Source organism: Capra hircus, chromosome 8 (genome assembly GCF_001704415.2).
Source record: "Capra hircus breed San Clemente chromosome 8, ASM170441v1, whole genome shotgun sequence".
Lineage (NCBI taxonomy): Eukaryota > Metazoa > Chordata > Mammalia > Artiodactyla > Bovidae > Capra > Capra hircus.
In genome coordinates this window covers 86,733,700-86,759,184 of record NC_030815.1, presented here as the reverse complement: position 1 = coordinate 86,759,184, position 25,485 = coordinate 86,733,700, and the positions used below count along the sequence as shown (strand labels likewise).

Here is a 25,485-nt window from a genome sequence, read left to right as displayed (position 1 = left end):
AATACCTCTCTTCCCTTTGCAGCGTGGAGAATAGGCCTGGATTCGTAGCTGTGGAACTGCGGCTGCGCAATTACTACTACGACGTGGTTAACTAAAGGCTCCCACGCCGTCTTTCAGCAGATGAGCGGCGCGGGAAGACTTCTCTAGTGCGTTGATTTTGAGCCTTCATCTCCCTCCCTCTGCCCATTGGGAGAGACAGCTCATGTGGACTGTGTCTGTGACTGTGGTTCCCCCAAGGCCTGTCCTGGAACACACCCTCCACAAAGTAAACCCGCCCCAGAGAAGTGGTGGGAAGACAGACAGACAGCAGGACTAAGGAGCCTATGGATTCGTGCGTGTTTCTTGTCCATGTGGCACGTTGTTTGCAGAATTTGTTTGCAAACTCCTTTCTCATTTTCCAGTTTTCAGGCTCCTGGGTTGCATTTGAACACCCAGCATCACCATGGCGTGCTCAGCCCTCTTGCCCACCTTGGCTGCAATTTCTGGAGGATGCCTTTGGCTTGTGACACCTGCCAGGGAGGGAAAGGAGAGAAGGGGTTTGATTGCTTCTAGAACATGGCTCCGACAGGTCCTGAGACTGAGCCCTGCCACTGAGAAACTTTCCCCAATAAAAGTGTTTTGAGGCTTAAAAACAAACAAACAAATCAGGCTGCATCCGTGCAGTCTCTAAGCCTGTAGCCCAGTTCAGGGAAAATAGAAAGTTTGGATCCTGCTTTTGCTCTGTGTGTTCTGAGGCAGAAAGTTCAGGTCTACATGGAAAATGGGGCCTGTTAGAATGAATTGGCTAGGCCTACTCTCCCCACAGCAGCCTCTCTCCTTCAGACTCTCTGAAGGCTGTACTTGACTGAAGACTAATAAAGAAGGTTTTTTGTGAAGATCCAGTAGGGGAAAAGGTGCCCATCATCTCAGGTCTGACCAAGGACAAGCAGCAGGGTGCTGCGGGCTGCTGTCTGCTTAGCCAAGCTTCCTCTGCTGCAGCTGGATGTATTCATGGTAAGGGACAACCTGTTGGCCAAGGCCATCTAAAGATAAGTTTCTGAGGCAAGTATTAATTCAAAATAAAGCCAAAGACCCTGCCCTGCCCACAAGTAGGCCTCACTGAGTATGATTTTCAGCTGAAGCTACGAAACCCAGGAAATCTTTTCTAGTCCCCTACTTCTTAGTTAATCCTGACTATTGTTTGATCATATGTAGGGCATCAGCTCATTGATATCAGGTTTGCTGTAGCCCTTGAAGGTAGGTGTTAATTGACCATCCTTCTTAGTTAGGTCTGTCAAGACACATAAACTCAGAGCATCTCATCATCAGTTGCATCTACATCCAGCTGATGGCCAGAGGAGGAGGCCCCCCTCCTGACAGGGGAGCTGGGGACAGAGAAAGGCAGCGGTCAGCACCCCAGCTTAGCCAGGCAAAGACATGAGTCCCCTGGTGGAACTTGTGTTAAGAAACTTTCAGAACCTACCCCTGCTTTTTGGAATCGTGCCCCCTCGTGGTTTATTCCCTGTGTTAAAGAGAGGATCCCTGTGTGCTGAGCAGATACTCAGTGCACAGCACACTGAAATTATAAAGATTAGTGACTCCATCTCTGTGGTCAGGCTGTGTAGAGTTATCAGAGGAAGATCTGGATAAAGCGAGGATGGCATCTAAGAAAGAGGCCATCCATACACACTGCTGGACTCCCGGGGTCCTTCTTCAGCCCTAGAGTGTGTCTGTAGCTGAGGCTGCATGCATACAGGAATAAGGGGGGTGCATGTAGTGAGTGTGCAGAGCTCTTTCCATCCTTCCGGTGGGATTGTCCGCTGCCTAGCATCTCCTCACCCCTCCCCGGACTCAGGGGAGGAAGAGCATCTAGAATGCTAGCGGGCAAGAGAAACCCAGCCTGGGCGGCAGCCAGCGCTTCCCCCTCCCACGCTGTCCTCTGCTTCGCCCCCAGTGGAGAGAGACCTGAGTGTAGAATTCCCCCTGTGGCCAGTGTCCACGTCTAGGGAAAACTGTGTCCCGTATTATGGATAACTCTCCTTTCCCCGAGGGGTCACAGAGGAAGGGACACAGGGAAAGGCAACCTTGTAGAAGAGGGATTTGTGATGTAAATGAGCAAAATTTGGAAGGTTAGGACTTCCTCTGGGGCAACTGGCCTGGGCTGGGCTTTCACATGCATGCTGCCCTTCTGATGCTTCTAAGCGCGTCTTTACCCTGATCTGGGCTCAGTCCGTGTGCCTTCAGTTCCATGTGCCTTTCAGTCCATGTTTAACAGGAACAAAAGGACAGTATGATGGATACATTGCCCTGGCCAGCATCTGTTGTCTGATGATGCCACAAACACCTTGTTCCTCAGTGGGACCAAAAGTTTTTGTAACAGAAACATAATTCATTCTGTGGTTAAAGTAATAAATGCTTTTTGTTTGAACCTGTTCTTTCCCTGCAATTGCTGGTATCAGCCCTGCCTTTGCCACTGGATGGTGACTTCACATTTACCCCCAACCAATGACTGCAGAACCCCACCCGGCTTTTCACATGTGGGACAGACTGCTGGGTTGTCAGGCCTCCAGCCTCCCAAGGAGCACAATTGACCAGTTAATCTGGTGTTGTATTCTCCATTCATCTCGGAAGAGCAATCTTTTGTCACTGGACTTTTTTTCAACTGTAATTTTTAATAAAACATTTAAATGAGCTTTGTGATGAGTTGCATGGATGTAATTAAAATATGATAGGTGTGCTCGGTCACTCAGTCATGTCCGACTCTTTGTGACCCAGGGACTGTAGCCCGCCAGGCTTCTCTGTCGGTGGGATTCCCCAGGCAAGAATACTGGAGTGGATTGCCATTTCCTCCTCCAGGGCATCTTCCCAATCCAGGGGTCAAACCTGTGTCTCTTACACCTCCTTCATTGAACAGTGGGTTCTTTACCACTAGCACCACCTGGGAAGCCCAAAATAGGATAGGTATACTGTCAAATACATTGTGTCAAACAGCATGTCCAGTGTGCAGTGTGTTTAAAAACAATAAGTCCCCAGCCACGGTCTAAAATGGTGGATGTTTGCAGGCTGGTGGGAATGGATCTGGAAGTTTCTGCCATGCACAGAAGGTAAAGGCCTATTGATGAGGGCCCTGAGCCACGGAGCTCCTCTGTTCACAGGCAGGGGTTTGCCCAGCAAGAGCCTTGCAGTTCACAATGTACCCTAATGGGATGTGGGCCGACAAGACAGAAATCCCAAAAGGGGCCAGAGCAGGGCTGTGGGTTCGAACTTTCCCTTTCTCTGTACACATAGCTTAGGGAGTACTGAAGGCGACAAGGAAAGAAAGCCAGAGCCCCCATTCCCTGTTTTAAAGGAGGTTAGACACACATGCATGGACATCACATAGACACATACCTTGCACGTAACATACCTCATAAACACACATGCCATACATATATACTGAACCTTATTGCAAACGACCACTTCATTGGAATTCAGCACAAGTGTAAGGCAGACGTCCTGCCGTGGGAGATACAGTGGTGGCCCTGTCATCTTTCTTCTACCTGCTCTATGCCAGGGTCAAGTACCAGGGTCTCTCCTGGCTGCCAGCCTCCCTCCAGCTCCACTAGAATTTCCCCGGCTCCTGGCAGGCAGAGGTTTGAAAGAGACCTGGGTTGACTGGCCTCACTCTCCCTTGGTGGGCCCTGAGATCAGGACGGCCCCAGGACAGGAACAACACAGACCGCCAAACAGCCTCTTGGCGGGTTGCCCCCGAAGCAGAGCATAACAGGTGGTCTCCAGCACTAACCTTGGGGGAGTCATACAAACTCAGCCTCCTGATGTGCAAAAGTGCAGCTGAGGGTTACCCACTGACTGCCCTGGCACACGTAAATGCCAGGCGCAGAGGCGGGATTGGGGGGGGGGGGGGGGAGGCGGGGCTACATATTCTAAAAATGCCCCGGTCACCACAGCACCTGACCTGTGGGAATTCTGCAGGCCAGCAGGTGGCGCTGAGTGATGGCACAGGAAATGACTTCTTCAACCTCAGGGAGGGAGCAGAAAACTAGCAATCCCATTTGTGATCACTGTGAGGGAGCAGAACCCGAGCAATCACATGTTTGTGACCACTGGAAACGGTGACGTGAAGTGGCTTTACCACCAAACTGAGCTTGGGCTGAGAGAGATTTTAAGACCCGTGGCTTGACTTTCCAAAGGCAGGAAGGGACTTCAAAACCAGTTAATAAACACTTTCTCACTTCAAAAAAAGCACCTGCTAGACTTTGTCTGTCCCGAGCTGCATTTAGGATGAGAGTTGCTGGGGCCCAAGGGAAAGGGGTTAGCAGAGAACAGCCACCTTCCTGTAAGCTGGGGCAACTTCTTGTCCACTCAGTAGTTCCATTGAAATTGTCTACTTGAGAAAGAGAAGGCATTTTCCCCGTTGCACCCACACAGGCCAAACTGAGGAGCCTGAGAAGTAACCCCCTTTATGGAAAGTCCTGTGATTACTATAAAGAAACATACCCAGTGACCACCTAATACAAGGAAATGACAACTCCTCATGTGATCCTGAACTGCCCACCAATTTGTAGACACCTAAGCTCAGATGGTAAAGGATCTGTCTGCAATGCAGGAGACGGGGGTTCGATCCCTGTGTTGGAAAGATCCCCTGGAGAAGGAAATGGCAGCCCACTCCAGTATTCTTGCCTGGAAAATCCCATGGACGGCAGAGCCTGGTAAGCTACTGTCCAAGGGATTGCAAAGAGTCGGACACGACTGAGCAACTTCATTTCATTCAAGACCAGGAGTGGCAGTGGCTCCCAGCTTCTGAAACATACAGCTGATTTTCAGAAAAATAAAAATAACTGAAAGCGCCAGAATGAGATCTTAATTCAGGACAAACGATGCCGGCATTTCCCACTTTAGGCAGTAATTGCTTCCTTCTGGACATTGGCTTGTGGCCTCAGGATGGACTTCATCCCCACCCTCAGGGAAAGCCAGTCCTCTTGAATCGTGACCTTTCTCAGGCATTGGAAGCCCAGCAAAGGCAAAGTGCACTCAGGCACCCAAGCCCTACCCCTTCTCCTTCTCCCTGCCATCACCCAAAGAGAAGCCCGATAAACAGCTCACAAGTGTCTTCCCTCCAAATGTGAGTCTGGAGACAGAGCCGTGCTGTGCACCCAGCAGTTCCCTGGCGAAATAGCATGGCTGAGAGCATTTCCACATAAGAATCCCAGTGTCCCCTTAGCCCAAGGTTCAAGGAATAGTGCAGCAAAGACCTTTTCACACATTTTTTCTAGCTCATCATTTTCCTGACTTCTTTGACCATAGAGCCACCATTGTGCTCAAGACTACTAGCAAGATGGAGCTGGTGCTCCTCACAGTCTGGGAAACATCACAGTTAACACGCAGGAGGGCGGGGTCTCAACAGCAGATGCAGTGTGTTTGTGGGAAGGTGATTCTGTCCCTGAAATCAGCCAAGGGAGCTGTTGTCTAATTGTTAAGTCGTGTCCTACTCTTGTGTGACCCTATGAACTGTAGCCCCCTCGACGCCTCTGTCCATGGGTTTCTCCAAGGCAAGAATACTGGAGTGGGTTGCCATGACTTTCTCCAGGGGATCTTCCTGACCCAAGGAATGAACCCATGCCTACTGCATTGGCAGGCGGATTCTTTACCACTGACCACCAGGGAAGCTCAAGGAAGCAGTTATCATGTATTTATTGCTGAAAAACTAGCCCCGTCCTGTCCTCAAATGTGGGTTATTTACACACCATATTCTCTCTCTCTCTCATTCACACACACACAATGCCAGGACATATATAATCACTCTTTCCTTCGAAGAAAAAGAAATCAAACGATGGCATTTTCATACAGAAGGAGGGCACCGGGCATATAACTTGATGTTTCGTCACATAGGACTCTTTTTAAGACCACTTATTATTTTTTAGTTTTACAACATTAACCTACATTAAGAAAGAACGTGGACTTTCCTAGCACTCCAGGGATTAAGACTCCTCACTTGCACTGCAGGAGAAACAGGTTCAACCCCTGGTCAGGGAACTAAGATTCCACGTGCCACACAGTGTGGCTACAAAATGAAAGAAAGAAAGAGCATATTCCCAGAGCCACTACCACCAAGTCCAGCAAGCATTCACCTGGGTAGCCAGCACATCCTGAGCTGTGATTCGGCCCGTCTGAGCCTGTTTGAACTGGTGATCTCACCAGCCTGGCACTGCCAGTCACCACCCTCCTATGGGATATTCGCTGACTAAGCGATGCTCTCAGCCCACATGCCACTCAACTGAGGCCATTTCCAGGAGCTATTTTTTTAGCTAGGCGTTATTTCACCAAAGCCATGAGTCATGAGACTTGATGCCTTTGCAATCTCTGAGGTCTTTGAATGACTCAGTTTTCCATGACTACCATTCAGCTGTGGAACAGTGAGTGGAAAATGAACATTGTTCACAAACAACTCTTCCTCATTCATAAAAGTAAAGAGCCAGTGTCTAGTTGCTGTTTATTCTCCATGGCACATATGAAGTAATGACATCATGAATTTTCTATAAACCACCAAGGCTGTCAAAGCTGTTTGGAAGACGACGCTGTAAATACTCATGGCCTGTGAACAGCTGCTCGAGTCCCTTCTTCCCTGACATGGGCGCAGGGTAGAGGCGTCAGCCTCGTAGGCAGCGAGCAGGTAAGGAAAGGAAGGAAAGATCGTTGATCAAGAAAACCATTTTGGTAAGGGGACTTGGGCCAGAAAGAAAATGATTTTCACCAGAGTAGGCGAGTTACATGCATTCTCTGCGCAGGAAGTGGGTTTTTGATTCCGTGATGTACCCGGTGATGCTTAGAGAACATCAGGAGTGGCATCTCCTCTCATCCTGAAGGCACCCTGGAGAGCACAATCTCTGGGCACTGGATGCGTTCCCAGGGAGGCCTGGGAGCTTTCTGCCTGCCCAGGTGCCCAAGTGAGCAACCTTACATAGCAGTGTGCTGCCCCCCAAGCACCCGCCAGAACTGAGGCACATGAGCTGCCCAATAAGCCCCCAGCCCACCACCTCCCCCCTCCTCTTCTTGCTTCTGTCAACATTCAACCCTGAAGAAAAAAAAAACAGGATGCTTGATGAAGCCAAACCCACTTATCTCTACCTTTTACCTCAAGCGAGTATGTACACGGTAGGAAAACCAGACAGAAAGAAGGTGACCTAAATACAGAATCTGCATCAGGACATCAGAACCTGAGCAGACTCCACTCGGCTCAGAGATGAAGCCAAGCTTCCGAGACAGACAGAACTGAGTGGAGGTGATCACTCCAAAGAAAAGGGCTGCCCAGCTAAAGCACAGCACAGCGCAGACAGCCATGGCAAATGATTTCCTCTGCAATCAGAACATTCAGACATTTGTTCAGTCTGGAACGTTCCTTCTCTTCAAGTCAGTATGATGTCCATTCCTGAATGTCCTGCAATGAGATTTTTCTGTATCTTTCCTGTGCCTCATTCTTAGGCACTGGGAGGGAGTGGGGGCAGGAGGAGAAGGGGACGACCGAGGATGAGATGGCTGGATGGCATCACTGACTCGATGGATGTGAGTCTGCGTGAACTCCGGGAGTTGGTGATGGACAGGGAAGCCTGGCGTGCTGCGATTCAGGGGGTTGCAAAGAGTCAGACACGACTGAGCGACTGCAGTGAACTGAAGTCATCATGTCCCCCATCTGCGTTCTCATTTAAGGTGAGGGTTTGCCTTAAAGTGCCAGTGAGTTCCTTCTACTCCAAAACTCCGCTTCTGGATGTCATAATCTGAAAACACAGGGTCGAAAATTGGCTCATGGGGCCTGTATTCTGTTGTAATGTTCCCCAGGGATTCTCTGTGTGTGTGTGAAGCTGTGTCAAACAGGTGTTCATATTTTTTCTTCTTTTTCAGATCTGTTTGTACTTAAAAAAAAAAAAAAACTTTTCACTTTTTATTGGAACATAGCTGAATAACAATGTTGTGATTGTTTCGGTGGACAGCAAAGGGACTCAGCTATACACATATATGTATTCATTCTCTCCCAAACACTCCTCTCATCCAGGCTGCTATATAACATTGAGCAGAGTTCCCTGTGGTATATAGTAGGTCCTTGCTGGTTATCCATTTTAAGATAGCAGTGTATATGCATGGATCCCAGACTCCCTAACTATCCCTTCCCCACATCCTTCCCCCTGGCAATTGTAAGTTTGTCCTCTAAATCTATGAGTCTGTTTTTGCTTTGTAAATAAATTTGTTTGTATCATTTCTTTTTAGATTCCACATATAAGGGATGACATATGCTATTTCTCCTTCTCTGACTTTCTTCACTCAGTTTGACAATCTCTAGGTCCATCGATGTTGCTGAAAATGGCATTATTTCATTCTTTTTAGTGGCTGAGTAATATTTCATTGAATGTATGTACCACATCTACTTTATCCATTCCTCTGTTGATGAGCATTTAGGTTGCTTCCATGTTTGGGCTATTATAAATCGTGCTGAAATGAATGCTGAGATGTATGTATCCTTTCGGATCGTGTTTTTCTCTGGATATGTGTCCAGGAGTGGGATTGCAGGGTCATATGCAGACTTTCTTGTCCTTTTAATACTCTTCTCAACATAAAAATAACTGTTTATTGTTAACAACCTGATCACTGCTTTCCCCACTTCAGTTCTCAGTGTGCAGAACTGGTTTCCCCCACTTGGCAGCATGGACCAAGGGCACTATTACTGATATCTTTCTAAGAGCCTAATGTCTCAGTGCACAAGAAAGGCTGCTTTGTCTGCACTGCAGAGACTCGCCTGCTGCTCTGCAGTGAGAGGGTGGTGTGCTGGGGAGCCCCATGTCAGGAGAGAGGCAGGTCTACTGAGAGCAGGTGGCATCCTTTCCACACCTGCAGGTGCATCCTCAGTGGAACTTAGGCTTTTGCTGTGACTCCTTGTCTCCCTGCCCCTGAGGAACCAGCCCACTGGCAGAGTGGGCATGCATGGCACTTGGAAGCTAGCCATGGCCCAGGTTGTCTCAAAGACAACTCCCTGCATGGCTAACAGGGGCAAGGACCCTTCCTCGGCCTCGGTTGAAGCACCAAGCCACTGTTGATTCTTAGAGACTTCACCAGGAGAGAAAACAAAGACCACTCATCCATGTCACTTGAAAGTGACATGCAGCTTTTGGATTGTGCCCGGTGAACACACGTGGGTCAGAGGAAGGAACTCCCACGTGATGCCTTCTGGCAACCCTTGGCCTCCACCTCTGACTACTGGGACAACCAGCATGCACAGGGCTTTAAAACTGATTTTTAAAAAATCAAGCAAAGCATGAATGCCCAGAACATTGCTCACACACACATGGTTCAGCTTGCTTTGGTAGACTAGGTGTGTGTGGTGTCACTTTTGAGCACTCTGTAATAGAAGTTGCATCTGCATAATGTAGCTTGCAAAGCCTTTTCAGGTACATTTTCTATCTTTAGTCTAAAAAACAATCAACTTTTGAGATGATTATGGTCACTGATTCTTCATTTTACAAATGGAAATTTCCTGACTCAGAGAAGAGCTGCCCAAAAGAAGCCAACCCAGATGTCTTCATCTAATACCACTGGTTCCGAGGCCTGACTGCACAGTAGAGTCAGCTGGAACCTTAAAAATGCTGGTGTCCAGGCTGCATTCTCTATAGTGTTCCCACAGCAATACTCCATTCTTCTGGAGTGGAGCCTCGGGGGCCAAGGCATTGATAATACTTAACAGTGCAACCCATCCCCCTTGTGTGGCCCATCACTGGTGCTCCTCTGTATCAGAGCTCTAACTTGGGTAACTTGGAACCATTTGGCATCCTGGGGCAGGAAGTTCAAGTCAGAGCCCCACCTGAGTTCCAGGAGGTTGGGTTTCTTCAATGAAAGCCAAGTGGCATTGACCGATGTTCTCTGTGATGGGTCATTGAACACCCACCAGGACAGTTCTCTAAGGGGTCCCAGCAATTGCAAAGCATCTCAGTGAAAGGTGAAGGTCTTGAATTCTCTTGGCTGATAAAAATCTGACTTGGTGGTTTTGACTGTTAAACCTCATCACATCCCTGTGATTTGGGTTCCAACTTTTCACGAAAGAACTGAGAAATCTGTGGCATGAAGTCAGTGTCATGATCAGCTTGTCGGTGTTGGCCAGCAAATTGGGAAACAGCCTAGCAACTGAGCTGCCTCCTTCACTCCCTCTCTGTCTGTAGAGTCTCACAAATAGGACAATATGGTGTCAGGGGGCCTGAGAAGGTGTCAGGAGCTATCATCAATCAGCAGAGGGTGACTTGGAGGAAACTGTGAGGTTCAGGCCTCGTCCAGGAAAAGAATCTGGGGACCTCAGCCTCAAAAGCACAGCCAGCACCTGTGTCCCAGATGACTTGCAGGATGCCCAGCAATGAGCAAAATCCATGGTGTTGTCAGTCTGAGCCATTCCCTTACACACATCCTAGTGGAGACCAACAACCTGGAGGCTTGGTTAAATAACTCCCTCGCACAGGGGAACTAAATATCTTTTAAGTTTATCCTGGAGGGTGTAGATGGTGTGAGTGGGGGTGGATGGACAGTGCCTAAAAAGAGGAGAGAAGTCACCTTCTAGGACCACACTCTACTGTGGGTTCTGCCTGGATGCTTACCACCTGGCTCTGCACCATCAAGCTGGGTCCCCTGGAGCTCAGCCCCTTTGGGACATCATCAGGGTCCCCCTGGCACCCACATTCCCTGCTTCCTTTTCCCCAGGTCACACCATCTGTGGATGAAACCAAAGCTAGATTCATAAGGAAGATGGAAACGTTCCTGATCCCCGGCATCTGTGAATGCCCCACCTTACTGCTGAGCATCCTGGGGTCTCACATGTGGCTCCAACGGACTTTGTGATCCCTGGCAGGGCAGCCTGCCCTGAATTGATGCAGAGACCAAGGCCCAGCAGGACTGTTCTTGGCCCATGTCTCACAGGACAAGAACAAAGTCGGGTTCTTCAGACTATGCCTGCCCGCATCTGCCTGCACACCTGGGTGTATGTCTGGAGCTGCGTGTGGCCATCAGGCCCTTCCCCCAAAAGCATGTTTTACATGCTTTTCCCTGTGCCCATCCATTGCCTGAAGCCAGCGTCACTGAGTCCTCCCCGGGTCAACATCCCTGGGTGTGGCAGTGTCCCAGAGCTGCCATAACAAAGCACCGAACACAGGGCAACTTACATAGCAGACATCTCTCGCCTCACAGTCCTAGAGGCTGGAAGGGCAAGGTCAAGGCATCAGCAGGGTTGGTTTCTCCTGAGGCCTCTCTCTTTGGCTTGCAGACAGCTGTTTTCTCCCTGAAAAACGTGTTAGTCCTTCTGTGAACATCTGTCTTTGAGACCAAATGTTCCCATCTTTAGGATTTTAACATGGGTTTGGGGATCATGACTCAGCCCATAACACTGGGCAGATGGACTCTTCTGTCCCTGAGCCCACTTGTTCATCTCAAGAGCCTGGAAATAGCTGGGTCCCCACCGGAGTCCAGCCAGAACCGCACTCCCAGCACAGAGAGATTCTAGCTGACCAACCCCATAGTTCCTTCAGAGATGGGCCCCAAGACCATGCCGTGTCTTTCTGAAGATGACAGGGGCAGCTGAAGCCAGGCTGTGCCTTCTAAGGGACTTGCAGTGTTTCCTTTGCCCGAGGATGGCTCTAGCCAGTTAGGAGGGGGCTGCAGCACCGACCTTGCCCTGAGACACTCTGGGAAAGGTGTGGTTGAGCTGTGTCCCCAACAAGATGCTAAAATACCAGCCCAGTACCTGTGAGCATGATCTTACTGACAGATGAGGGTCTTTGCACATGATTTAGGTAAGATGGGGCTTTCCTGGTGGCTCAGACAGTAAAGAATCCACCTGCAACGCAGAATACTGGAGTTCGATTCCTGGGTCAGCAAGACCCTCTGGAGAAGAGAATGGCTACCCACTCCAGTATTCTTGCTTGGAGAATCCCATGGGACAGAGGAGCCTGGCGGGCTCTCTGAGTCAGAGTTGGACATAACTGAGCAACTAACACTTTCACTTTATTTTTCACTTTCAGGTAAGATGAGGTCATGTGGGTGGGCCCTAATCCAACATTTGTCCTTATAAAAACAGGAATTTGGACAGAGAGACATGCACACCAGGAGATGGCTTGTGAACCTGAAGACGGTCTTTTACAGACCAAGGAGAGAGGCCTGGAGCAGATCCTTCCCTCACAATCTTAGAATGAACCATGCAGGCCCACGGTTTGACCTTGAACATCCAGCCACCAGGGCTGTGAGGCAACACGTTTCCGTTGTTAAGTTGCTCAGTTTGCAGTGCTTTGTTGCAACGGGTCCAGGAAGCGATCACGAGCATCCTCGGGGAAACCCAGGGTCCGGCGGCCCTGCCCGCACTAGGTGCCCTTTCTCTCTGTGGAGCTAAATGAGTGCCAGGGAGACCTGGGAGGGGGACAAGTGGCTCCCAGTCCCCTTTCTCAATGCCTTCCCGGGCTCATGGATCACACAGATCTGGTTGAAAAGCAGATTCTGAGGCAATGGGACTGGAAAAGCACACTTCATGCCTCCCAGCTCCCAGGTGAGGCTCATGCGGCCCCAAGCGGAATAACAAGAGGCCCCGGTTCTGGCGGTTGACCTGCTGCCCTCCAGTCTTGCCTGCAGGGGTATGCTGTGCTGGTGTCCTTGGGTCTGGGCTGTGGCCTGGGTGTTGACAATGTTTAAAGGCCGGTGGGTGAGTCTGATGTGTGGTCTCTGGGAGGAACAGGCTCCCAGGTGTTTGGGGTGGGGTGGTCGGAGCAGAAGCACTTCTAGTTCTGTGGGGCCTGAATCCGGTGCAGCCTGGGAACCACTTGTAAGAACAGATAAGTATGGATACACTGAGAAGGTCCAGAAGGGAGACCACAGTCTCATGCCCTGGGGTCAAAATGTGTAACTTTCACTTCCCTGGTGGCTCAGACAGTAAAGAATCTGCCCACAATGCGGGAGACCCAGCTTCGATTCCTGGATTGGAAAGATCCCCTGGAGAAGGAAATGGCAACCCATCCCAGTATTCTTGCCTGGAGAATTCCATGGACAGAGGAGCCTGGCAAGCTATAGTCCATGGGGTCGCAGAGAGTCGGACACGACTGAGCGACTGACATGTTCACTTTCACTTCACTAGAACACAAGGTTATATGAGCAAGTCACTGAGGTCCTGGGGTGCCAGGACCCCAAGTCATTGCCTCCCTGTCCTGGGGTGGGTGGGGCAGAGAGCGAGGCCCATCCTGACCATTTTCAGCTGTACAGTGACCCCCCTCTCTGGTCACAAGTGGAGCCACAGGGAGAAGCTCCCAGGACTGAGCCTGAAGCTGTCCCAGAGGGAAGCCCAGGGCCTGGAGGCATATCTTGAGTTCCCAGGGGCCCCATTTCAGCCAGAGGGTAGTTTAAGACCCACGAAGCTTCCTGGCACAGGCGGACATCCTGAGGGACGAGGGACATCACCTCATCCAGGTGGGCTGTCCAGGTCTGTGTAGGTCCGGCATTTGGCCCTCCTGGGACAGCTCTGCTGGGCCACATGAGCCCCATGGGAAGGCGGCTGTGGCCCTGCCTCTCTCCACTCCTCATGTGGAACCCACGCTCTAGCTGATAAACGCTTGCCCTGACGTTTCCTTAGAGTCAGCTTCTCAGAGGATCACCTGCTTCCAGGCTCTTTCCAAATAACCCAGTGCCCCCGGGAGCTGTGGGCGTGTGAACTGCTGGGGGTCAGAGGGCACTGCACTTCAGATGCTGACAGCTGCGGCCCGACTGTCTCCAGCACTCCACCACTTTCTCAGTGAGGGTGCTTGGCCTCACCCCTCCTGCTCCCTGCAGCACTAGGCAGGTTCCTGATCCCTGAGCCAGAGGAGACCGGACTCTGTCCCCACAGAGTCCACAAGTCTGCAGGGGTCGGGGTCAGGGTCACAGGCAGGAGGGCAGTACCAATCCACCAGGTCCTGCTCACCCTGGGTCCCAGCACCCAGACCAGCACAGGGTCAGAACATAGTGCTGTGTAGCTGAGGACATCTGTGGGCAGGTAGCTGACCAGGATGGTTATCGCTGCCCTGAGGCTCTCTCTCTTTCTATAACATGGGCTTGCCCACCTGCAACAGACCAGGTCTGGCCATGTCAGCACAGCAAAAGTGCAGGGTCCTGAGAGTCCTTTGAGAAGCCAGGTGCCATCGCTGTGTTCCCGTGTGTCTGCTTCTGTGTCCCTTCAAGGCCCATGGGCTCAGAAATGCTGACCTTAGAGGAATATTCTCACTCAGAGAATCTGTGATTCAGCTGACTCATGGCTCAGATAGTAAAGAACCTGCCTGCAATGTGGGAGACCCAGGTTTGGTCCCAGGGTCAGGAAGATCCCTTGGAGGAGGGCACAGCACCCCACTCCAGTATTCTTGCCTGGAGAATCCCATGGACAGAGGAGCCTGGCAGGCCAGAGCCCATGGGGGTAGCAAAGAGTTGGGCACAACTGAACAACTAACACTTTGTTTCAGACATGATTATATTTGCATAAAGAAATACTTTTACTATGGGTCCCTGCCTCCAATAGCCTGGCTAGGAACTGCTACCCCCAACCTAGGCCCCCCTGCTTCCAGGTCAGGCAGAGAAATGGGAACCATCTGAGGTACTCCACTATGATCTCTGAACAGCTGTGTTTAACAGCCTACAGACCCTGCCCCCGTTCATGGCCACAGATCCTTTATCTGCCCCCAGCATTCACCCCAATTCTGGCCAGTCAGACAGTGGGCATGGCAGTGGTGGTGGTGGGGAGACAGATGTCAGAAGTCACCTGGACAAAAGGGGGCTCTGCTAGAATCCAGGATTCCTTCCCCCCTGCTCCCCTATGTCTAGCCCATCCCATACGGCCCCAAAAGCTTTTCACAGACAGAGCCAGCCACAGGGAGACACAGAATTGCTGGGAGCTGGGGGAGGTCAGGCTCACCTGGAGAAAGTGCCCAGGCATTGATAGTCGGTGTCAAACAGCTGCTGTGTTTGCCTGGTGCTGGGCATGGGCCGCCCAGGTGGGCAGCAGGCAGGTGAAGGCACTGAAAGGGGTTTCCCAAGACCCTCGCCCACCTGGGCAAGGGCACAGTGACAGGGCAGACAGGGAGGCCGCCCAGGGCCATGTCCCCACGAGCTGCGGCTTCCTGGCTCTCGCCAGGGCCTCTCCGTGTGGGTTTGTTCAGCCAGATCTGAGGAGGGATTGTGCCCAGTCCAGCCACTGTGTTCTGGCTTTGCCCTATGACCCCACAGAGCTTTAGTCATCACAACCCCAAGGTCATCATTCTAAACCGGAACTGTAGGGCCTCAGCGGGGAGCCCCTCTGCTCTCCAGCCCCCTCCCAAGTGAAAGAGCTCAAGGAAATTGAGAAATTGGACCAGGCCCCAGTTCCCTCTGCGTCTCTCACAGGTGCCTGGAGAAAGCCACCTCCTCCCTGGTGCTGCTTTAGCTGCCAAATCAGTGATAATCATCCCACCTGTACAGAGGGCTTCTTGGGGAGGAGGTGATGGGAAGTCTGATCAGGGCAGGAAGCAGGAAGGGAACCGGGTGTGTGACCCGGGGTTCCCCCCACCCAGAGTCCACCACCCCTTGGTCTACAAGCCTGTCTGTGGCCTGTTTCTCAAGCCGTCTGAGAAGCCCACAGGTGCCAGCCCCAGGGCCACCCAGGAATGGGGTAGCATCTCTGTGCAGTTCCTGTTCAGGGAGGCACCCACAAGTGTTAGTTGCTCTGAAGCCACCAAGTGACAACCTGGTGAGGTCGTTCTGGGCTGCTAGGCACCCTATTATAATGACCTAGTGAACTAGGGGTGCCAGGGCAGAACAAAGATCCCCAAGTAAGCCATATTCCTGAAACTGAAGATTAGGGGTCTGGTCCTCCTGAATCTAATGGTGTAGTCCTAACCTGCTGGGGCTCAGTCAGCCTGTGCCAGGGCCAAATCCAGGGTAATTTCTGAGACTTAGAAGCCTCGTCTCCAAGCAAAAACCTTGCCATGTGCTGCAGGGGGTGGGGCGGGGGGAAGTGGGGGGTTATTTCATTGGATTGAACCCCTTTGAAGAGATGGGAGGTGAGGAAAATAAGGGAAAGACAAAGATGGGAGGGATGACCATCCCATCGAGTCAACATAGGCAGTCTGACCAGACCATGGCAGAAAGGCAGCAGGCTCCCTGGCTCCCTCCCAGGAGCATGGCTGACCGGGGCGCCCTTGGCTGCAGGACAAACACCCAGCGGGGCCGCTCCCCCAGCGGCCACTAGGTGGCAGCGCAACACCTAGGAGAGTTCACCAGTCTTGGCGGCAGCAATTTGCAAGCCTGCTGGCGAAGTGACTCCAGTCCTGTCTTGACTCTTTGCGACGCTGTGGACTGCAGCCTGCCAGGCTCCTCTGTCCATGGAATTCTCCAGGCAAGAATACTGGAGTGGGTTGCCGTGCCCTCCACCAGGGGATGTGCCTGACCCAGGGATCGAACCCGTCTCTTAGGCCTACTGGGTTCTTTACCAGCACTAGCGCCACCTGGGAAGCCCCGGAGGCAGTGATTTAGGTTCCGCCTATTTCCACAACGGAGAAGGCAATGGCACCCCACTCCAGTACTCTTGCCTGGAAAATCCCATGGACGGAGGAGCCTGGTGGGCTGCAGTCCATGGGGTCGCTAAGAGTCGGGCATGACTGAGCGACTTCACTTTCACTTTTCACTTTCATGCATTGGAGAAGGAAATGGCAACTCACTCCAGTGTTTTTGCCTGGAGAATCCCAGGGACGGCGGAGCCTGGTGGGCTGCCCTCTATGGGGTCGCACAGAGTCGGACACGACTGAAATGACTTAGCAGCAGTATTTCCACAAAAGCCTGAAAGTCAACAACAGTTTGCAGTATTGGAAATCACATTTTGGCTGGTAAAAAGATGTAGTGAGTGATTTACTTCCAATGTAAGTGGTTAGCAGCTGGCTACTCTATTCAGGGAAGCAATTTCTAATCTGCCATTAGATATTGACCAGTAGAGGGAATTTGAAAGGCTTCTTCAAGTCCTCTTGTAAAGATCTGCCTGGCTCGCGTTCATTCCTGCTGGCCTGACCTTGAGATGAGCTCATTTTGAGGTGGGAAGCTGAATGGTTGAGGTGGAAGGGTCCCTCATTCACGCCTGTTCTTCCCCAGTCTAGAATTTTGGGAACTAAAGGACTCACCACATATTCCTGGAGAAGGCCACTCAGACTTCAGAAATACTCAGATTGCTTAATTCAGGCTTGTATAGTCCAAGCCTTTGATTAAAAGAAATCTATAAACAATGCATTTGCTATGTAGTCAGCATGGTTTAGATGCAGGTTCTAAGGGGGTAACACAAAGGGTCCCAGGTCTAACCCACCCTGTTTTACAAGGGGAGCAACTAAGTCCCCAAGATGGGTGTGGTTAGAGCCTGTGGAGTTCATAAATACTTACTCGGAGCTCTTTCTATTCCACCCAGGTCACCAATCGTCAGCAAGTGGAGGAAATCCCACTGCAGGGCTGAAGTGTCGTTTCCTGATTCCCAGACATGGAGCAAAGCCAAGGATGAGCTGCCTCCTTGACACACCCCCAAATATCTGAGAAATGTCAAGAGTGACAGATCACCCTTCTAGGTTGGTGTTTCTACATTTTCTCTTACTTCCTTCTAGTTAACTGACTCCTGATCTGCGGATAACATTCACACAGAGGGCAGGCATTTAGACCCTAAACAAATGTGCTTTGTGGTCCAGTTTCCCCTGCACTTGGGCACACCACCATGAAGAATTTCAAGTGACCCACTTGGGAGCTGAGTCCCAGCCCTCCCACCACAGCACCTCCAGGCAAAGTCCTGGTCCCCACATGGGGAGATTCAGCTCGAGAAATAAGCTCCAACCTGTGCATCACGCCTTATCATATCTTTCTGCAGCATGAGAGGGTGAGGCTAGAGTTAGAACTTATGTGCTGGATGAGGAATGGATTAGAGAAAGAAGGGCAGGCTTTGAGGGCAGTGGGGAGTTGTTGTTGTTCAGGCACTAAGTCATGTTCAACTTTTTGTGACCCCGTGGACTGCAGCACTAAAGGCCTTCCTGTCCTTCATTATCTCACAGTTTGCTCACACTCATGTTCATTGAGTTGATGATGACATCCAACCATCTTATCCTCTTCTCTTGCCTTCAGTCTTTCCCAGAATCAGGGTCTTTTCTAATGAGTTGGCTTTTCATATCAGGTGGGTAAAGTATTAGAGCTTCAGCTTCAGCATCAATCCTTCTAATGAACATTCAGAGTTGATCTCTTTAGGATAGACTAGTTTGATCTCCTTGCTGTCCCAGAGGCTCTCAAGGGTCTTCTCTAGCACCAAGTTCTAAAGCATGAATTCTTTGGCAGCAGTGGGGGAAAATCTCCCTAAACTTTGCCTCCCAGGCATCTACAGAGCCTGGCCTTACACAAGGAGTCCAAGAGATCCTCAGCACCCAGGCGGCAACTCTGGGACCAGATGCCAAAACTGGACTCATAAGAGCAAGGGCAGCCCCTGCATGGTCTTCGTTTGTCCAGACTTTCCAGGATCAAGGGCCAAAGGCCTCTCTGTTCACACGTGGACCCCAAGGCTGGAGAGTTCTTTGTGCCTTGGAGGTACTGCTAAAACCCAGGGCCAGACTTGGACTTGGCACCCTTGGATGGTCCAGAGTGAGTCTCCAGGCCTCAGCCCCAGTGCAGAGCCTGCTTCTACGGTGTAGCTGCTACCAGACCTGCATCACCCACTCCCACCGGAATCCCCATTATCAATATAGACGTGTCTCTGTTTATAAATGACTGGACCTGGAGATTTCTCTGTGCACCTTCTCTTTCCAACCACAGAGAGAACGATCAACTAAGATCCATCCCCTCACCTCTTATTCAGCCCCTCAACCCAGGATCAGACCTTTTTAGCCAACAGCGACTTTCCAGCTCCACATGCTGTTGATCTAGCAGACTGGATTAACTCCGCTGTGCATTAGAGTCAGGACCCACTTGTCCTATCTTCCAGCTACAACCTGTCACCTCCTCATAACCCCCACAGCCTCCACCATCTGCTCATATCAGGATTTACAGGCTGCATCCTGCTGAGCAGAACAGAGTCTGTGGTTGAATTCTTATAGAAACCTGTGTAGATAATAGCCCCCTTTCAGAGATCCAGAAAGCACATTTAAAATGCATAGAACTAAGTGGATGAACCTAGAGCATGTTATACAGAGTGAAGTAAGTCAGAAAGAGAAAAACAAGTATCGTACATTAACGATATATGTTCTTATATTAAACTAGTATCATATATTCCATATATATATGGAATATAGAAAAGTGGTACTGATGAACCTATTTGCAGGGCAGGAATAGGGACTCAGACATAGAGAACAGACTGTGGACACGGCACGGGAAGGAGAGAATTGAGAGAATAGCCTTGAAATATATGCATTACCATATGTAAAATACATAGCCAGTGAAAAGTTGCTGTATAACACAGTGAGCTCAGCCTGGTGCCCTGTGATGACTTAAAGGGGTGAGATGGGGTGGCAAGTGGGAAGGAGGTTCAAGAGGGAGGGGACATGTGTATACCTATGGCTAATTCATGTTGGTGTATGGCAGAAACCAACACAACTTTGTAAAGCAATTATCTTCTGATATAAAATAAATTTTTAGAAAATGCATAGAACTCCTCAGCATAAGAACCTGTTAACATGATTCCATATGTCCTTGGCCAGAAGTTTCCCTTCACGCTAGCCCAGTGAGAGTGCCTGTGTGCCTGCCCTGGCCTCACTCTCTGTCCTGAGCCCTTCCAACCAAAGAGTTTAGCCCAGGCCTCTTTCCCCATAAATCCTTCCCCTTGCTAAGCACCCACTCCCTTGCGTTCCCTCACTCTCATGGTCCCTGTAACACAATGTACCATCCACCCTGAGAGGTGTGTTTTATGGAGGTCCAGCTATAAGTCCTTGGAAGCAGGAGCTGTATTTCTTTCCTTTCTGAGCCTGGACCAGCCCAGCAAGGATGAGAATGAGTGCGCACCTAGGGCTTTTCCAACACTCCGGCCGACTGGACTTTTTTGCCCTGTATCACTCCTCCTAGATGGCTTGGCTACATTCGTTAATTAGTGCCTCTACCAAGGGTTGAAGGGGAAGGGATGAAAGAGAACCCCGACTCCCTGTATAGTTCACCAGCTCCTAGCATTGCCCAGGAGTTTGCTTGGCCCAAGTGAATTGTTTGTACATTTCCTTCCCTGGTTTCTATATTTAAAGAGCCAAAAGAGAAATTTTCATCATCTGTGTGTGTGTGTGTGTGTGTGTGTGTAGATGTCTATGTGTGTGTCTGCATATGTGCATGTCTATGTGTATTCTTAAGTATATGTCTGCGTGTGTCCATGAGTTTGTGTATGTGTCTATATATATATCTGTGGAGTGTATTTTAATATATGTGTGTTGTGTGTGTCTCTAGGTGTGTGTGTGTGTATGTCTGTAAATGTGTGTGTCTCTGTATGTCTGTCTGCAGATGTTTACCTGTGTCTGTTTGCAGTTGTGTGTGCTTGTGTCTATAAGTGCATGAACTTAGGGCATGAACTCAGAGTTAGTCCTGGCCATCCTGACATGGGTAACAGCAGTCTCTCAGGTGGCTCAAGTGTCCTTCAGTCCCGGCCACATCTGTTGCAGCCTCCCCCACCCACACCAGCCTCCTGGGCTTTCTGCTGGGCCTCAGTGTCCAAGTGCCAGAGAAGTGGGCGCTTTGTTCCAACCTGTCCCTGAACCACAGCCCTGCCTACAGCCCCGCAGGGACAGCCCAGCAGGTTGCGTCTCTGCACGTCCGGGAACCTGGCCCAGATCCAGAGCCAGCCCTGCCGGTTCTGCGAGAAGACAGCCCTGGGGATTTCACAACCAGCCATCTTACTGCCCTGGGACGCTGGCTTCACCACCTCCTTTGCTTTCTAGACCAGTTGAAGACAAGGTCCCGCCTGGGCCACCCAATTGTTGAGAGGCTGTGGGCCTTGCCCGCATGGCCTCACCGAGTAGGGAGCCCTGGAGGGGCACCCCACAGTGCTCACATTCAGAGTGGCACAGTCTTGATCAGCAATGAAATCCTTACCCAGCTCAGACATCGCTTGTCCTGGTCACTCTCATTTCTTGTCATTGAACTCTCTTTCTGTCTCTGAAAAGCTCAAAAAATTCCCCTTTACCTTTGAATTTCCAAAAGAAACATGTTTAAAGTATATTCTGCTGTGAATCTATCAGGCCTTTTAAAGAGGGCCTGTTACCTCATTCGCAGTACCCCATGAAAAATTTTAATGCGGGGCTCTACAGCATACTTATAGACACCATAGTATAAAGCTTTCCTTTCCTTTACAGACTCTCTTGACTTGAATGGTGTTTTGGTTTTCGTTTATTTTTTGGATGTAAAAATTCATTTATATGTTTCCCTTAAGAATATGCTGATATCTCCCCATACTTGTGCCAATATTTCCATTTCATTATGCTTTTTAAACTTTTTATTTTGTATCAGAGTACAGTTGATTAACAAACAATGTTGTGATAGTTTCAGGTGAACAGTGAAGGGACCCAGCCATATATATACATGTATCTTCTCCCCCAAACTCCCTTCCCATTCAGGCTGCCATATATATAGAGCAGAGTTCCATGTGCTACACAGTAGATACTTGTTGGTTATCCTTTTTAAATATAGCAGTGTGTACATGTCCATCCCAAACTGCCTATCTGTCTTTCCCCCTATCCTTCCCTCTAGCAACCGTAAGTTTGTTCTCTAAGGCTGTGAGTTTGTTTCTGCTTTGTAAGTTCATTTATACCATTTTGTTTTAGATTTCACATAAAAGGGATGTCATATGACATTTCTCCTTCTCTGTCTGACTTGCTTCACTCAGTATGACCATCTCTAGGTCCATCCATGTTGCTGAAAATGGCATTATTTCATTCTTTTAAATGGCTGACTAATATTCCACTGTGCATGGTGTTTTTAATGTTGTTCTGAATAAATACAAGTTAAAATTTTTCATTATTAGCATACATTTTAACATTCACCTTCATACTGTGCAATGTCACTTTAAATGTAAATGCAAGAGTATCTGAGCCACGTGAAGAACCACTGAAATTGCATAGTTTATTTGTGTAATTCATGCAGGTGTATTTCTTTCTTTAAAAAGAAAAATTATGTGGCTGTGCTGGGTCTTAATTGCAGCATACAGGATCTTTGTTGCCATATCAGAAAACTAGTTCCCTGATCAGGAATTGAACCTGGGTCCCCTGCATCGGGAGTACAGAATCTTAACCACTGGACCACTAGGGAAGAGCCATGCAGGTGTATTTCATTCTTACCCAAACAGTGGAAATACTGCACAAAACTAACTCCAGCATTTTTAGTTCACTTATTGACACTTTGGCCTGACGAGGAGAAAGGAAGAACTAAATAAGAATGTGCTTCCCTCTCCTGCTGTGTTGGCACTTTAGAGTAGTGGTGGGCTGAAACAGAAATGTAAAGGGGTAAGGGAGGCTAGGCCAGGGCGCCTTGGTGCTTCATGTTGCTGAGATGGCCACTGCCTTCCCTGTGCATTGGAAGCAAGTTCTGGTTCAAGTAAAGAGTGGCTTTGCAGAGCTGTCACCACCCCTTCACTTGGCTATAAAGCTACACACTTACTGTACTCACTCTGAGTCTTGCTGAATGAACTCCATGCATCCTGTGCACAATTACTCTCTTTACGGGGCACTGTGGATTTGAATCAGGCAACAGGACACCAGCAGACGCCAGTTCTGCGCAATGTCTCCCCTGTCACATGTATGCTCCATTATCCCCATCAGACTCACTTACAAAACATAAATGCAAAGCTTAAATGATTAACAATTTCAAGTCAGTGACAGCAAGGTATTAAGTCAAGTCGACAGCCTTTCAAGCACAGGGCCCCATAGACTGCAAAGGCCACACAGTGGTAAGGCTAGTCCTGCTTGGAACTGAAAATATCTGATAGAGATTCTTTTATTTTCCTCCCTGGATTCTGTCTGTTCTCCTCTAACTCTAGGAAAATAAGTGATGAGGCTTCTGACTCTCCCCTCTATGTGTTCACTATTCTCTCCTATTCTGATTTTCTTGTCCTCAGGAATATTCTGCAGGAAATGACTGGTTTTTTAGTTCACTAAATCATTCTTCAATCATGTCATTTGCTACTGAACCTACTTATTGAGGGTTTTTTTTTTAGCAATCATTTTTTTTAAAATTTTCCAAGTTTCCTAGTTCTTTTTCATAACAAACTCTTCTTGTTTTATGAATAGTTTATGTTCTCTAATCTCCTTGACTATATTGTGATTACCTTTAAGACTTTGCCAAATAGGCTCCTTCCATTTGTTGAATTGTTGCCTTTTCATAATGTTCCATTTTCTCTCATGTTTGAGAGTTCTCAGTGATCTGCTGAACTTTCTGTTTGGGAATCCTTGATCAGCATGCTTCTCTGTGCCTGGTTCTCCTGTTTGTGGAATAAAGGCCTCAAGTAACTGAGTGGTTTTCAACTCTTTTTAACTTTGGTAAGTGTTGTCGGATGAAATCTTGTTTGTGAGAAAGCGCAGTGCATAAATGGAGATTGTGTGGCAATACTCACAGCAGGTGCCAAGCGTGAAGGCATCGACTTGGAACTCCCTCCGGCAGCCCCACCTCAAGAAAGGCTTTGATGGGACTCCTGGACCTGATGATCCAGATGGTCATTTCAAACTCAAATGTTGTGGGATTCCTTTGTGTGTGTGTGTGTGTGGCTCACCGCAATATTTATTATCTCACTTTTGGTGGGTCAGGAATCTAAGTCACTGCTAAGCTGGGTCTTCTGACTCTGGTCACTCACAAGGCTGCCTTCCAGGTGCCAGCTGAACCAGCATTGTCTGAAGACTACTAGTAAAAGAGTATTCCCAAGCTTACTCATGTCTGGAGGATTCAGTTCTTTGCACACTATTGGCCAGACTTCTCCCTTTTACTCCTCACTATGTGAGCATCTTCCTAGAAGACTCACACAGGGCCACTAGATTCATGAGACTGAGCAAATGAGAAGGCAAAGGGAGCAAGATGGAAATCACAATCTTTTGCAACTTAGTATTGGAAATACCATCTCAAAACTTTTCCCACTATATATTTATTAGAAACAAGTCACTAGTCCCTGCTTAGATTCAAATGAAGGGTAGCACAGAACAGTATAAATATCAGTGGGTGGGGACCATTGGGATGCATTTCAGAAGTTGCCTACCACAGAAATTACAAATGAGAAGGTGGCTTTCCCAATGTCTACACTCTCCATACAATTTTCAAACTTCATGTAAAAATGACTTTATTTTAAAAATTGACATTCTAAGTACTTCATCTTTTTCTTGATACATTTTATTTTGTATTTTAACTTTTTAAAAATTTATTTATTTTAATCGGAGACTAATTGCTTTGCAATATTGTAGTGGTTTTTGCCATATATTGACATGAATCAGCCATGGGCATACATGTGTTCCCCATCCTGAACCCCCCTCCCACCTCCCTCCCCATCCCATCCCTCTGGGTCATCCCAGTGCACCAGTCCTGAGCACCCTGTCTCATGCATCGAACCTGGGCTGGCGATCTGTTTCACATATAATAATAGACATGTTTCAATGCTATTCTCTCAAATCATCCCACTCTCACCTTCTCCCACAGAGTCCAAAAGATGTTCTATACATCTGTGTCTCTTCTGCTGTCTCACATATAGGGTCACTGTTACCATTTTTCTAAATTCCATATATATGCATTAATATACTATATTGGTGTTTTTCTTTCTGGCTTACTTCACTCTGTATAATAGGCTCCAGTTTCATCCACCTCATTAGAACTGATTCAAATGTATTCTTTTTAATGGCTGAGTAATATTCCATTGTGTATATGTACCACAACTTTCTTTTCCATTCATCAGCTAATGGACATCTAGGTTGCTTCCATGTCCTGGCTGTTATAAACAGTGCTGTGATGAACATTGGGGTACATGTGTCTCTTTCAATCCTGGTTTCCTCAGTGTGTATGCCCAGCAGTGGGATTTCTGGGTCATACGGCAGTTCTATTTCCAGTTTTTTAAGGAATTGCCACACTGTTCTTCGTAGTGGCTGTACTAGTCTGCATTCAAATGTTGTGGGATTCCTTATGCAGAACACTCATACTTGAAATCTGTGAAATCCCTTCCTACATATTCCTTCGGGCATGGCTCTAGAAATAGAAGCAACTCCGCTAGCAGATACACTTGCAGTGACTCGAATACCACCACACTTCGGATGGGAACAAACCTCCCACGAGAAGCTTCCAGATAAAGTCTTGATAAGGAAAGCTGCACATAGCAGCAGTGACGTGAGTTACCAGGGAACACGCAATTCTGTTTCTTTTCTTTAACTGGTCCTCCTGATTCAAAGGAATCATTTCCAGAAAAGACTAAGCTCCAATCCTGACCTCTGCATTCTTGCATTCGATCATGAAAAAGACAAAACTGCCTTTCTGGCTTGACCCCATGCTGCCCTTTCC

General features: G+C 48.9%; 1 protein-coding gene across 6 annotated transcripts in view; it reads left to right on the top strand.

The window, feature by feature from the left end:
- SYK (spleen associated tyrosine kinase) overlaps window positions 1-2,407 on the top strand; it is a 105,062-nt gene extending 102,655 nt beyond the window's left edge. For all 6 annotated transcript variants that reach the window (XM_005684187.3, XM_013966200.2, XM_005684184.3 and 3 more), the window contains one exon: window positions 23-2,407. In XM_005684187.3, the coding sequence (XP_005684244.1) occupies window positions 23-95 (73 nt within the window). In that variant the 3' untranslated portion in view covers window positions 96-2,407. The remainder of the gene's footprint in view (window positions 1-22) is intronic.